General features: G+C 40.3%; 1 protein-coding gene across 9 annotated transcripts in view; it reads right to left on the reverse strand.

The window, feature by feature from the left end:
- The window catches only part of GBE1 (1,4-alpha-glucan branching enzyme 1), a 301,814-nt gene that overhangs the window by 151,331 nt on the left and 134,482 nt on the right, over positions 1–16,001 (reverse strand). Inside the window, exon 2 of one of the 9 annotated variants that reach the window (XM_030580377.1) lies at positions 14,553–14,642. The exons of 7 other annotated variants lie outside the window; for them this stretch is intronic. In XM_030580377.1, coding sequence (XP_030436237.1) covers positions 14,553–14,615 — 63 coding nt within the window. In that variant the 5' untranslated portion in view covers positions 14,616–14,642. Of the gene's footprint in view, positions 1–6,071; positions 6,104–14,552; positions 14,643–16,001 lie in introns of those variants that run through there. One more of the 9 variants, XM_030580386.1, reaches the window with a different exon arrangement.

The following is a 16,001-nucleotide window of genomic DNA, read 5'->3' on the forward strand; positions in this document are numbered from 1 at the left end:
TAAACTTTACAAATAAAGTGTTAACTAGAACCTGGTGTACTTGATAGGACCACCTAACAAACAAAACAAGACCCTTTTACATTTGGATGGGTTTTTAGCTTATAGTGAGATCATTCCCTGGGCCTGACTCTCACACTCATGCCCATCATTAATATGGCCCATTGGGGCACTTTGATGCTGGACTGCCCTTTTAAAACATATCACCTTGTAGTTTTTTTAAAAGAAACTAACCACATACAACACAAAAATATTTTTTTCTAATATGAGATTTTAAAAAGCAACAATGTAAACACCTAACTAAACAGAGGATGCATATTCTTTTCTAGGTACACAATGATCAGACCTAGAATTACTGTTCTATATTTAGGTTAGAACAAGTTTATAACTGCACAGCTTCAAGTATGGAATTGCATATTGAAATAAATGGTGGAAGCATAGGCATTTGTCTGTTTACATACACACTGTGAAGGACCAAGTACTTTTTAAAATGATTATTTATGCAGACTTGTTCACTCTAGAAACATAATACACATGCAAAAAGTCTCATTTTTCCCCAGTAACTGATGTAAACAAACTTTTACCATTTATTTCCACAACGGAATTTCCTCCTTCACCAAACCACACATTCCTCACTGAGGAAAGAATACCTACTCATATTTTCATTTTAAAATGTGGTATGTGGCTGGCTAATTTTGAGCATGAGAAGTATTTTGCCTAAGGTAAACATTCCTAGAAAATAAAGGCCAAATAAATATGCCTAATGCATAACCAGTGTATTCACTGTCAAATAGAATATTGCAGCTGTTCCATTAGGCTTTCAGTTATGTTACATGTGACATCATTAAACATTCTTTCTATGGCATTTCTACTGCAACCACAGCAGTTTGATCTGGGATGAAAATTGTTGTGTTAAAGTGCACTACTATGCAGAATGAGATTGTATATTACAAAATAATTAAAGCAACTGCCTCTTCCCAGAGTGGAAAAAAACCTTTAGAAACAAACAAGGGAAGACAATCTCTATCCCAAAGAATGCAAAGTGAAGTGGCTAGCACATATATTACAGCAACAGAGAAATACATTTTTTTAAAAGGCAATTTAGTGTGAAATTCTTTACAAATGAACTAAGTTTATCCCATCTACAACACACACATCAGGCATACCTTACTGTAAAAGATGTAAAATGTTAACTAATAATAATTTCAATGTAATTAAAAACATGTGCTTGAATAGTTTCAAAGGAATAAATATATTTATTACTCTCAGCATTCCTCTACCCCAACCTTTTTTTTGTTTTTAAGTTTGATCAAGAACTGCATAAAGGGGATTATTATGGAGTTATCACTCCATTTAAAGTGTCAGCCATTCAAACACAGTTACCAAATATCACAAAAACAATAAGGCTTATGTACTAACAACAGTAGAAAGAAAAGAGGGGACAACAGTATTAGATGAATGCCTATTTAAATAATATTGAACTGATCTCCAACAAAGTCTAAAAGCTAAGTGCATGGATTCTTTACCAGTAAAGGAAGCATTTATAAAATATTTTGTATTACCAGATCCTCAGTGTCATGGAAGAAATATACATTCAGTTTGTACCTTTGGATAAAGTGATAGAATTGATCAAAAGAACTGTTAAAAACCTGCTGCTAGTATACCACACAGAAAATCCCTAGTGAATCAGTTTAAAATCTCTAGTGCTAGGCTGATGATAAAAATAGTTTCAAAGAGGTTTACTGTATAAAAGCTGGAGGCTCTGGAAGACCCAAAAGGTAATTTCTACACTCAAGAGTAAATTAAAGATTGGTTCCTAACCTTAGAGATCTTCTCAAAAGTACCTTTCAAGGGACTGTCAAGGTTGAAATGGCAAAAATGCAATTCTTCCCTCATTAAACAACAATGAAAAACACCATTGTATGTTCTTTGGAACTAATAGTATTTACCCTCTAAGAATCCGTGCTGTAACAGAACCCGAAGTAAATATGGACAATCCATCAACCCAGCATTTTCTTCCATTCTTATTAGCACTCAAATGCTTGCCATTCTGCTCCATCTTTGGGAGCAGAACTAAATACATGGATGATATTTCTGTTCAAATGCCTTGAATTAATACAATATCTAGGTTTCAACAATTAGGTTAACTTTTTTAATATGTTAAACTACTTTTTACCCTAAAAATTAGTAACCAGAAATATGCTCAATAAAATATTGTACCATTTCCAAGACTATAAGAGTTCTAAGTCATAGTTCACTACAAGTCAAGCTTTCTAACCCTTTGACATTGTACTATTTATGTGAATTAATAGAGGAAACAGATCTTTACTCACTAACAATATGGAGGAGCTTTCAGGGCTTGGATAGCTACTAAGACTGCGACCTTTTCTGATAGCTCTCACAAGCTGGCTGAAACACTATTTAGGTAAGATGCAAGAGTTTAACTGGATAGAAGAATGTCAAGAGTATATGAAAGGGTGAGAAATTAAGGGCCAGACTTTCAAAGTTCACTCACTACACCATGGCAGATAAACAATTAAATTAAACACTAGATAAAAATCAAATCAAGTCACAGACTCCAAAACAAGAGACCCAGATTTTAAGATGCATCACTGAGGAAGCGTAGTTCAATAAATGCATAAATAAAATAAATAAAGACATGAGGCAAAGGCATTGTGCTTCCAAATTTTGGGTTGATTTCAGGCCAGCACAATGCTGCAACAGCATAAATTAGAACAATTCCAGGTGGTTTCCTCCAGGTGGTTTCCTACAGCCACCCTAAGGGCTCTGAAACCCAGAATAGCTGGAGATCAAGGCATCTTAGCCACACCCCTCCTTCCTATCCCCATGTTAGGGGCTATAAACATTGTTACCAACTTATGCACCATTTATTTCAAGTAACATGATTATGACCCATGCAACAGGAAGTCTAGTGACATGAAAAATTTCAATGCTCATGTGAGGTTTGCGAGTCACACGTAGATAGATAAGACATTGCCTCTACAAGAAGGTGCATTAAACTGTAATCCAAGATACCATGAACTCTAGTTACAGCTCTTCCAATTACTGCTGTTAATGTGTCTTTCATAACTTTTATGAACAAAGGTCTTATCTTAGGAGGCAGAGATCACTCAATTTTATTTCACAGCTAAAATAACCAAGAGAGTGTACAGACTATGTCAGGCAAAGATGGGACCCAGTTCTCAAATATAAACAGGGCCAAATCTCATCAACTTCAGCACAAAAATCTTTCAGAAAATATAAAATTAGGAACTTGTGTAACCCATAGTAACTGTGATTCTGTGTCACTAGCAGCAAGACCAATGAGATTCATGTTGCTGCTACTGCTTCCAGACAGAGAGATCTGGTCCTTCCACTCCAGAGGTAGAGGCTTGTGCTTTCATATCCAGAGAACCAGTGTTACTTCTTTCCAGATGATCCACAAAGGAGTGCTGCTACATTTTGCTATGCTACCTGTAAGAGCTAGTCCACAATCTATTCCCACATCCAGGAAGAGAAAACAAGAATCATAATGCGAAGTAGATCATTTGCCTCTCAAATACTTGTGTATCCACTGTCAATGTGTGTGTTGATCCAGAAGGTAACAGCAAGCTTTTCCATTCTTCCTATGTAGTAGAATACATCTGTGTAGTGGTGCTGGAGTTTGTTTAAACCCTGCAGATGACTCAGATGGGTAGTGAAAAAATATATACATATAGAATCACAGATATGCAGAGCTGGAGGGGACCTCAAGAAGTTATCAAGACCAGCCCTCTATACTGAAGCAGGAGTGAGTATATCTCCTAGACCATCTCGGATAGGTGTTTGTCTAACCCGTTCTTAACAATCTCCAATAACAGGGATTCCACAATCTCACTTGAAAGCCTTTTCCAATGCTTAACTACATTTATAGTAGCAAGTTTTTCTGAATATGTCACGCAAGTCTCCCTGACTGCAGTTAAGTTGATTGCTTATCCTACCTTTAGTGGACAGGAACAATTGCCTTTATAAAAGCCCCGAACATATTTGATGAATTATGCTCTCCTTCAGTTTTCTTTTTTCACAACTAAACATACTCAGTTTTTTTGTTTTGTTTTTTTAAACGCTGGATTATAGGTCAGGATTTCTAAACCATCTTTTTTTCCCCCTCCTTTCTCATTTTTGCTGCTCTCCTCTGGACTCTTTACAATTTATCCAGCTCTTTCCTAAAGCATGGTGCCCAGAACTGGACACATTACTCTACTTTTATCATTTGTATTTTGTTAATGGGAGTGGTCCCTTTAAAAATAAGGTGTAGCAGATAGTATGTTTGAGACAGACCACATGAGAGTTTTTGCTGGAAGACCCTGCCTGCTTAAGTTCCAAAACATGATAATTTGATTCATAAGCTTTTCTTTCTAGAAAGAAAACTGTGTTCTCAAGAGGGGACTGAATACCTCGGAGCATTGCTAATGAACTAGATATAGCTTGTCACCTGTAAGGTATCCAATATGAATCCTGCCCAGCTCAGGAGGCAGTAAACGTTGTCCCCACATAACATCTGTGAGAAAGGTTGTTTAGTCCCAGTTCCAATTTCCAAGTAATAAACTCACTACTATGTTTGCACTACATTATAAATTTTTTTTAGAGCAGCGTCCATCTTCTACATATTTGTACAATGGGACCCCAATCTCAGTTGCCTCCTCTCCAGCAAGAATTCCTAGAGTAAGGGCCAAAATCAGGTAACTATAAATTTACAAGTTGGATACACTGTTACTCGCTTTAGGATCGGATAGGGGGAACACTGGTATCAGAAGTGATTAAACCTCTAATTTTTAACACTTTTTTTTTTGAGCCAATTGCATAATTTTTGGCATGTGACGTGATTTTAAATTTCTGGGGTTGGCAATACTGTATAGGGAAAATGATATAAGATCATTAGGCAAATGAAGCAATTCATCAGTACCAAAAGAATTATCAGCTGAGGGAATCTAGATTGGATCTGGAATCCCTCATGGATTGGTAACTGGTTAAAAGACAAAAAACCAAGGGTAGATATAAATGGTCAGTTTTCAGAATGGACAGAGCTAAATTGTGGTGTCCCCTAGGAATCTGTTCTGGGTCCAGTCCTATTCAACATATTCATAAATGATCTGGAAAAAGGGGTAAACGGTGTTGTGGCAAAATTTGCAGATGATACAAAATTACTAAATATAGTTAAGACCCAGGCAGACTGCAAATAGCTACAAAAGCATCTCTCAAAACTGGGTCAATGGGCAACAAAATGGCAGATGAAATTTAATATTGATAAATGAAAAGTGATGCACACTGGAAAGCATAATCCCAACTATATACCTAAAATGATGGGGTCTCAAGTAGTTATCACCCTTAAGAGTCAGTATGATAGTTCTCTGACGGATTGATGGAATCTCTGAACACATCTAATCAATGTGCAGTGGCAGTCAAAAAATCAAACAGAAGGCTGAGAATAATTAAGAAATGTATAGATAATAGGACAGAAAGTATCAGGTTGCCTCTCTATAAATCCAGGGTATGACCACATCTTGAATACTGTGTGCAGATGTGTTCACCCAATCTCTGAAAAGATATTTTGTAATTGGAAAAGGTCCAGAAAGAGGGCAACAAAAATTATTAGGGGTATGGAACGGCTTCTGTATGAGGAGAGATTAATAAGACTGGGACTTTTCAGCTTGGAAAAGAGACCGCTAAGGGGAGATATGATTGAGGTCTATAAAATCATGACTGGTGTAGAGAAAGTAGATAAGGAAGTGTTGTTTACTACTTCTCATAACACAAGAACTAGGGGTCACGAAATGAAATTAATAGGCAGTAGGTTTAACACAAATAAAAGGCAGTATTTCTTCACACAGTGCACAGTCAACCTGTGGAACTCCTTTCCAGAGGTCGTTGTGAAGGCCAAGAGCATAACAGGGTTCAAAAAAGAACTAAAATTCATGGAGAGGATAGGCCCATCAATGGCTATTAGCCAGGATGGGAAGGAATGGTGTCTCTAGAGTCTGTTTGCCAGAAGCTGGGAATGAGCAACAGGAGGAGATGGATCACTTGATGATTACCTGTTCTGTTCATTCCCTCTGGGGCACCTGGCACTGGCCACTGTTGGAAGACAGGATACTGGACTAGATGGACTTTTGGTCTGACCTAGTAGCGCCATTCTTATGTTAATCTGGCAGCCTACAAAAGTTGGAATATGATCACAAATTGGGCTCAGAATCTTAGGAAGCTTTCTCTGGATGATGTGAAAATGGCTGTAGATCTAAAGAAAGCAACAAATGAAGTAGGTCAGAAGACAAAGCATCTCCAGGTCATAGTACAATAAAAACAAAGTTAAATCAGGCTAAGAACATCTCTGAGATACTGATATGGAGATAGACTATATTAATAAAATACCAATCCAGTTGAACCTGTAAATAAGACGACCCCAGTATTAGTGGTACTTTATCAAAAGTATATAGGTAGGGGTGTCTGACTGTCTCTAACTCTCATGGTTGTGTTTTCTATGTCTATGTGTATTAGCCATATAATTTTCAAGCCATTGGGGTGCACTTGGTCATATTTTCTTGTTTTTTTCACAACCATCTGAACTAGAAACTTTGGTCTTTTTTTTAAAAAACATGAGAGCTGAGATTCTCATGTAATCACAGGCCTCCAGGAGGTGACACTTAGGGGTCGGGGCACCAAATATTGTAAGACTTTCAATAAAATAGTAATTGGCAACACTGTGACCCTAAAAATATAATCTATTATCCCCACTTACCAGACAGGAAATCTGCAGCTAAGCATAACTAGAACATGGTGACTTCTACTCTACACGGTTCCCAAGACAGAACAGCTGGCAGCTGCTTGCAAATAGGAATCCCTTACACTAGACGGCTTCTCTGTATTAGTCTAATTCTCAATCTCATGAAATTGCTCTCTTTAAAGCAGTCAGGTGGTCATAATTGTTATTGGTTTTTGTAAGAGACTCAGGGTATATCTACAATGCACACTAAATCTTGGCTGAGATTCATATTTGAGACAGGCTCCCCTTCTGCCCACACACAAATTAATCTGACTCAGATCAGCAAGTACTCAGGACACAGGTCCTAAGATCCCACTAGGAGCATGGGTCACAGTCCAGGATGGTATCAAGGTGAGGTCATGAGCAGCCAGCCTAATAGCTAGAGCTAGGGTGGGACATCAGGATTTGGAGTAGATTGTCAATCCGAGGTCAGGAACCAGTTGTAGAAAAAGAAGGCCAAGTCAGAAACTGGGTATCGGAGCCGGCAGACAAATGCCAGGGTCAGAAACCAGGAATCAGAAGCAGAGGACAAGGCTGAATCAGAAACCAAGCATCAGAACCAGGAAGGAAAGCCAACGTCGGAAGCCATGGATCAAGAGCAGCACAAGAAAGCAGGGTCTACTGCAGCAGCTAGATGAGGTTCTGCCTAGTTGCACAGAAAAACTTCCTCTATCCTCTCTAGGTTTAAGTAGGCTGTCCAGACCAATCAGGAATGTCCTTCAATTGGCCCCTCCCTGGGTGGCACATCCATGATCTACATGTGGACCCTTCAGGCTCATGACTGGTTAAGTGTTTCTGCTGCTGCCACCAGAGCTGTTAGGTGATGATGCAGAGGTGGCTGCCACCCAGGGAATCTACAAACCCAGAGTCTAGACCTGCTGTTCCTTACAACCCCGCTATAACTTGCATCCAAGCCCTGTCATTCTGCAATGTGAACGCCGGTTAAGCCACAGACCCAAATCAGGTAGTCTGTGTAGTGCAGTACAGACATATTAGCACAACTATGAAACCCGGGTCCAACAACTGTAAGCTTATGGTTACAATGCAAGCACTGGCTTGGAAACAAGTCCACAAGCACAGGTCCCACAAACTGGGTTTCAGTGTGCTATGTATACATATCCTTTTCTAATGAAGGTATCACTGCAAGAAATGTGTATCCTGAAAAGCATAAGGTGGCCTGTGCTGACACAATATATGAACTGGGACTAATATTGCTACATATTTGCTGGCACTTTCAACTTTAATAGCTAAGGACAAGACACAATGGCTAATGTTTGTTAGCAGTTACAGTATTAAGGATTTCCTTAGAACTCTAGCTTAGTCACTGAAAATATTTTGTATTTCTATTAATAGTCTTGCCAAAACAAAGCCTTGGTCTACACTATGAGTTTAGGTTGAATTTAGCAGCGTTACATTGATTTAACCCTCCATCCGTCCACACGATGAAGCAGGTTTTTTGGACTTAAAGGGCTCTTAAAATCGATTTCTGTACTCCTTCCCTGAGGAGCGGATTAGTACTGAAATCAACCTTGCTGGGTCGAATTTGGGGTAATGTGCTCGCAATTCAATGGTATTGGCCTTCTGGAGCTATCCCAGAGTGCTCCATTGTGACCGCTCTGGACAGCACTCTCAACTCAGATGCACTGGCCAGGTAGACAGGAAAAGGCCCGCAAACTTTCGAATCTCGTTTCCTGTTTGGCCAGCATGGCAATCTGCAGGTGAGTGCAGATCTCATCAGCAGAGGTGACCATGATAGAGATGAATCCATGCTATCAGAACTCCATTCCAAAAGACGAAATGCCCAAACATTTGAAAAAATCTCCAAGAGCATGAAGGACAGAGGCTATAACAGGGACCCGCAGCAGTGCCACATGATCCTCCAGGGACATCTCCATAAAGCTCTCCTGGATGTACTCCCAAAGCCTTTGCAAAAGGTTTCTGGGAAGGGCAGCCTTATTCCGTCCTCCATGGTAGGACATTTTACCATGCCAGGCCAGTAGCACGTAGCCTGGAATCACCGTATAACACAGCGTATGGTCTCGGTGTCTGCTGGCATTCAAACATCCATTCTTTATCTCTCTCTGTTATCCTCAGGAGAGTGATGTCATTCATGGTTACCTGGCTGACACAGGTTGATTTTATTAAGACAGTATTCAGAGGTGCCCGTTCCTGCTGAGCTGTTTGCCTGTGGCTGAAAAGAAATGTTCCCTGCCGTTAGCCATGCGGCAGGGGGAGGGGTGAAGCGATCATCCCAGAGAATGTGTGTGGGGAGGGGGGGCGGGGAGGGTTAGTTGGGTTTGTGCTGCACGTTAACCCAAAAACCGCAGCCCCTTTTAAATTGCCAACCCATTTTAAATGGCCAACCCAATAGCTCCTTGGTATGTGAAATGAGGGTACTGCTGTTTGAAACCATTCCCACATGTTACAAAGGTTAAAAAAGCAAAAAGACTGTCTCATCACAGATGCCTGCAAGCTGAATTCTGTTGCCTGGCCCTGCGTGAGTGATCTCTCACATCAAACCAGCATACCCTCAGTAAGAGGCAAAATGCGATCTTGTACTGAAAGCACATGTGCTATGTAACGTTAACATCAAGATTTACCGTGAAAGAGTCTACCCATTGTTCTCTAAAATGTGTCTACCACTCTCCTTTTTTTCCCCACCAGCAGCTGCAAATGTTTCAAACACTCACACTAGCTTCTCCTTCTCAGAGGCTAGAGAAGATTAGAAGGTGAAAAAAGTGCACTCCTGATAAAATGTTCTGAGCTCACACAGCCCTCCCACACTGAAAGAGCACAGCAGAATGCGTGGAGGCAGACAGTGTCAGAATCCAGGAAAGCACAATATGAACCTGAGGACAGGTGGCGGGCTGAAGATGATAGGTGGTGTCAGTTTATTGACAGAAGGCAAGAGGCAATAGTGAGGCTACTGGAGGAACAAACTGATATGCTCCAGCATATGGTTGAGGTTCAGGAAAAGCATCATGAGCAAAGACCGCCGCTACAGCCCGTGTAACCAACCATTCTCCTCCCCAAGTTCCATAGCCTCCTCACCCAGACGCCCAAGAACGTGGTGGGGGGACCTCCAGGCACCCATTCCACACCAGAGTACTGCCCAAGCAACAGAAAGCTGGCATTCAATAAGTTTTAAAGTGCAGTGTGGCCCTGTCCTTCCCTCCCCCTCGATCCCACTTGGTGCTTCCGTCCTCTCCTCCCCCTCCCCAGGCTACCTTGGCAGTTATCCCCATATATGTGTGATGAATTAATAAAGAATGCATGAATGTGAAGCAACAGTGACTTTATTGCCTCTGCAAGCAGTGATTAAAGGGGGGAGGGGAGAGAGGTTAGCTTACAGGGAAGTACAATGAACCAAGGAGGGGCGAGGGGGGTTTATCAAGGAGAAACAAACAGAACTTTCACACCGTAATCTGGCCACTCATGAAATTGGTTTTCAAAGCTTCTCTGATGGGCACGGTGCCCTCCTATACTCTGCTAACCACCCTGCTGTCTGGCTGCATGTAATCAGTGGCAAGGTGATTTGCCTCAACCTCCTACCCTGCCATAAACGTCTCCCCCTTACTCTCACAGATATTGTGGAGCGCACAGCAAGCAGCAATAATAATGGGAATATTGGTTTCGCTGAGATCTATCCGAGTCAGTAAACTGTGCCAGCGTGCTTTTAAACATACAAATGCACATTCTATCACCATTCTGCATTTGCTCAGCCTATAGTTGAAAAGCTCCTGACTACTGTACAGGCTGCCTGTATATGGCTTCATGAGCCATGGCATTAAGGGGAAGGCAGAGTCCCAAAAGATAGCTATAGGTATTTCAATGTCCCCAACGGTTATTTTCTGGTGTGGGAAAAAAGTCCCTTGCTGCAGCTTTTGAAACAGACCAGAGTTCCTGAAGATGTGAGCATCATGTACTTTTCCCTGCCATCCCACGCTGATGTTGGTTGAACGTCGCTTGTGATCCACCAGTGCTTCCAGCACCATTGAAAAGTACCCCTTTTGGTTTATGTACTCGCTACCTTAGTGCTCTGGTGCCAAGATAGGGATATGGGTTCCATCTATCGCCCCACCACAGTTAGGGAATCCCATTGCAGCAAAGCCATCCACTATGACCTGCATGCTTCCCAGAGTCACTACCCTTGATAGCAGCAGCTCTTTCACTGTATTGGCTACTTGGATCACAGCAGCCCTCACAGTAGATTTGCCCACTCCAAATTGATACCCGACTGATCAGTAGCTGCTGGCGTTGCAAGCTTCCAGAGGGTTATCGTCACTCGCTTATCAACTGTGAGAGCTGCTCTCATCTTGGTATTCTTGCATTTCATGGCAGGGGAAAGCAAGTCACAAAGTTCCATGAAAGTGCCTTTACGCATGCAAAAGTTTCGCTGCCACTGGGGATCGTCCCAGATATGCAACACTATGCAGTCCCGTCGGTCTGTGCTTGTTTCCCAGGCCCAGAATCAGTGTTCCACAGAATGAACCTGCCCCATTAACACCATGATGTCCACATTGCCAGGGCCCGTACTTTGAGAGAAGTCTGTGTCCATGTCCTCATCAATCTCATCACCACGCTGTCACCTCCTCAACTGGTTTTCCTTTTGCAGGTTCTGGTTGTGCATATACTGCAGGATAATGTGCATGGTGTTTACAGTGCTCTTAATTGCCACGGTGATCTGAGCAGGCTCCATGCTTGCCGTGCTATGGCATCTGCACTGAAAAAAGGCAAGAAACGATTGCCTGCCATTGTTCTGATGGAGGGAGGGGCGACTGATGACATGGCTCACAGGGTTGGCTTACAGAGAATTAAAATCAACAAAGGGGGTGGGGTTTGCATCAAGGAGAAGAACACACACAACTGTCACACAGAATGGCCCCTTCAAGGATTGAACTCAAAAGCCTGTGTTTAGCAGACCAATGCTCAAACCACTGAGCTATCCCTCCCTCCCAATATTCACAGAGGGAGGGAGGGGGAAGAAAATGAATACAAATGAATACAAAAGAAATCTGGATCAAAACAAGAAAGACACCCACTCTCTCTTATACATCTTAAGCTGGCAGCAGACAGTGCTGTAAGACTGCTAGCCATCGTTGTCTCCTAGCTCCTCACCAGAAGACGGTGCAGTACGACTGCAGGCAGGACTGAATCTCCATGAGATGAAACTTAAAAAGAGAATGACCTGGAGTCACTCCCATTTATGTCCAGGCACCCCTGACAGACCTCATTGAGCACCCATGTCTGCCTAGGTGCCCCGACCAACCTCACCGAGGTCAGCTAAAAGAGCATCCAGGAGTACGATGACGACAGCTACCAGTCGTAATGCACCATCTGCTTTCAAAAGGCAATGAGCCACTGCTGTGTGGCAATGCAGTACCATATCTGCCAGCACCCAGGAGACATATGGAGACGGTGAGCTGAGCGGTCTACATGCTTGCTGTAGTATGGCATCTGCATGGATAACCCAGGAAATAAGGCTCAAAACGATTGTCTGTTGTTTTCACAGAGGGAGGGTGGGAAGGGGGCCTGATGACATGCACCCAGAACCACCCGCAACAATGTTTTTGACCCATCAGGCATGGAGAGTTCAACCCAAAATTCCAATGGGCGGCAGAGACTGCAGGAACTGTGGGATAGCTACCCACAGTGCAACGCTCTGGAAGTTGTTGCTAGCCTTGGTACTGTGGACGCACTCCACTGAGTTAATGGTCTTAATGGTGTTAAGTGGGGACACACACAATTGACCGTATAAAATCGATTTATAAAAAATCGACTTCTATAAGTTCAACCTAATTTCATAGTGTAGACCTTACTAATCTTACTGAACACTCATGAATTGCTCCTCCACTCCATATAGCCAGCACTAATAAATACAGTAAACAGTTGCACTGTAATGTAGATTTTGTTAGATTATATATCCATAGATATATAGATAACTGAATTCTGTATAAACATTGAAATATTGAAGGTTTTGTTAATGCATAGAATTTGTGATTTATTCTCGTTTAAGAGTTCACTTTGTTTGAACACATCTACCAATATCAGATGGCAATTGTATTATTATTGTTATGAGAAAGGTTAAATTTGCAGCAGTAAGAAAATAAAAGGATTACAGATTAAAGAAGCTTCACTGACTAAAAATTAAATATATAGTCTACATTTTTTTTTGCATTTATAGAGCACTCTTTAATTAACATGCTCAATTCTCTGCCCCCAGCCCCAAGAACTCCTCTGCTCTCCTGTGACTTATAAATGTTTCTCTTCTGGCCAACCCAAGGTATGTTCAGTCCCACCTCGTCTCCGTGTGTTTGCATCTGTATACTGCCTTTTCAATTTCAATGTTGTTGCTACTGCACTACCTAGAGAAGAACGTGCATGTGATGAACTTCTCCTAGAGCAGTGCAAGTGAAACAGGTTATGCACAAAATATTCCCCCCTTGTTATCTTTCCATTCCAGTAATTTTAGGTTACTTTTAACAGTACATGCCAAATTTTCTTTAGGAAATGTAATTTTCAACAGAACCATGTCTCTTTAAATCCTAGAATGGAACAAATTAATCTGCTTCTGCCACAGCCTTTTCACTGTAGAGGATATGGGCTTGAATGGAAGGAGGACAGGAAAGGAAATATTTGAAAATAGACAGCTGCTATCACTGAGGCCTTGCGGACTATTTGTCTTGAGAGCAAGTGTGTGCAACATATCTTCTACAAAAATTCAGAAATTATCAAAAATTGGTATGTTTGCAATTCAGCAAATCTGTTTACAAACTAAATTGTGGTTTGTAACACAGAATGAAAAAAAAGCAATTTAGAAAAAATAGTGGAGACAATTAACTTGGAGATTTCCAAAAACAAGCTAATAAATTAGCTGCTCTGAAACACTGTGTATTATTTCATTACTTTTATAGCTTGAGAACACTTGAAATGATTGTTGGTAAATGTGGCTTTTTAGCCAGTGACTAAAATAAATTGGCCATCACAGACTAACAATATTTAGCATAATGATAGAGTGGACCCAGCTTTAATATAAATATGCAAATGTCAATGAGTTATTTACAAGGACAGTAAATAAGAAGCTATTACCTCTATATTCTAGAATTTATAGCATTCCATTAGCTTCGCATTTGTGTATTTATGAGACAAGATTATCCGAATACAGAAACCACAACAGCTTGGGCTTTGCATTCAGAAAACACATACCTCAAACAGATAACAAACCTGATCTGAAAATAAGCACGATCAGACTACTAAAAACATAGTATTGCCTTCAAACAGCAGGAACATGCCCATAAAACCCTCTTTTGGAAAGTTTAAATTAGGGTTTGTGACAAACTAGCCAGCTCTTTTATATTACAAAACACTATGTTTTTGCAGAATAAAGCGTTCCCTCTCCCATTTCCTTGAGTTAGTGATTGTGCGACGGGCGGGAAGGAGAGCTGACAAAAAGATTTTTCTTCATGATATATTGCTGTATTATAGGGTATAGCAAGGTTGACCATCTCTATATTCATGACAAATAATTATTTACTTAGAATAAAGTAAACTTGTCAAGGAGACTAAGTTTATTAGAGACTAAGTTTATTAGAATTTGGTCTCTGCCAATCTAGGTAGTTAAAGCATAAAAAAGCATATAAATACCAAATCAGTTGGAGATCAAAAGCAGTAAAATCCTGGCTGAAGGTTTACTTTTAAGACATACAACTCCAGTTCAAATATATACTTTAAATAATATAAATTGCTACTGCTCTACCTCAATCAGCACTGTAATCCTAGGAGTTCCCCTTGCCCATTTTCCTCTCCCTATGTTGTTCATCCTTCTCCATTTGGCCACTTCAAGTCACTAAAGAAATAAAAGCAGAAAGTTCTGTAGTCACTGTGGAGACTCCTCTCCTTAGCACTTTAGCTCCCCCATTACCCAATAGACCAGGTATGAAGCTTGGTTTTCCTTCTTGAGCAGTACTGGCCTTCTCCTTTTTCCAGTAGATAGATGAGCAGTGAACAAGCTTTTAAAAGCACAGGAAATTGATATTTGACCATCACTATCCTCCACCCACACTACATACATAAAAATGGATGGGATTGTACTGGTAGTTCTATCCCCCTCTATATGTGGGCTATAAATAGTTGTTTTGACTTTTGAGCAACAGCACAGGCCAATGAACTCAGACACAAGAAAATAAGTTAATAAAACTGGCTTAAATAGAGTGAAATAACCCACTTCCAGTATGTAGCTGTGAAGTGTTTAGTGTAGTTTTCCTACTCAGTCGCAACACAAAGTAAGAGGAACTATCTAAGGCTTGATGCAGTCTGAATAAAAGGATGTGTTCAAGTGCCGTATGGCTTCTACATAGTTCGAAATTTAGATACAACTTCTAAAAAAAGTTTATAGTCACATTTGTCCAAATCTCAACCTAATTCACTGAAATTCTCCCTCTCCAAACTCTCTACTCACAAGATCTTGATTAAAAATATAAGTTCGCCAGATGAAGTCAAGGCTGAAAGTTTCTGCAGAGAAATCTCCTGTGAACAAACTCCAAGCAATAAAGTGTGTGGGGAGTGAGGGGTAGGAGCGGGGTGGGGTGGGGGGAAAGAGAGAGACAAGTTTAACTTTAAACTTAAAAAAACCTATTGGGTATGAGAGGTCAATTTCTTATTGTTTCTTAAACTATGTGTAAATTCCATATGGAAATTTAATTTGTCAAAATAGTCTCCAGGTGTCTTTTAACCTTGTTACTGATATATATAATATTTTATAAAATGTTGCTAATCGTTAGCATTTGTACTAATTATTAATACTCTAATATCTGCTTAAGAGGACTTTGTATTTATTTGCTCTTATACAACAAATGTATCAAAGGAGCAAAAGATAATCTCAAGCAGGTCATACCTTGGTTTTCCAAAAGAGGGAGATATAACTCCATTTGTAAATTAAATAGATACTTTTATTGCAATGAGGTACCAAAAATCATATTTCACTAATTTACTTGAATAAGGTAACTTCTCTATTTATTCATTTATTTTACTTTTGTATTACTAGTTTCACTTGTGCGGCTTCATTTTCCTGGTCTAAAAAAAATATATCAATAAAGTCCATAGAAAAAAAATCTTATAACCAAACTATGCTATATTAACCAGAAAGATGCAGAAATTAATTTGCTATAGAAAAAATCATTTATGCAGATCTGAAGTACAGTACCTA

Source organism: Gopherus evgoodei, chromosome 1 (assembly GCF_007399415.2).
Source record: "Gopherus evgoodei ecotype Sinaloan lineage chromosome 1, rGopEvg1_v1.p, whole genome shotgun sequence".
In the NCBI taxonomy this organism is placed as follows: Eukaryota; Metazoa; Chordata; order Testudines; family Testudinidae; genus Gopherus; species Gopherus evgoodei.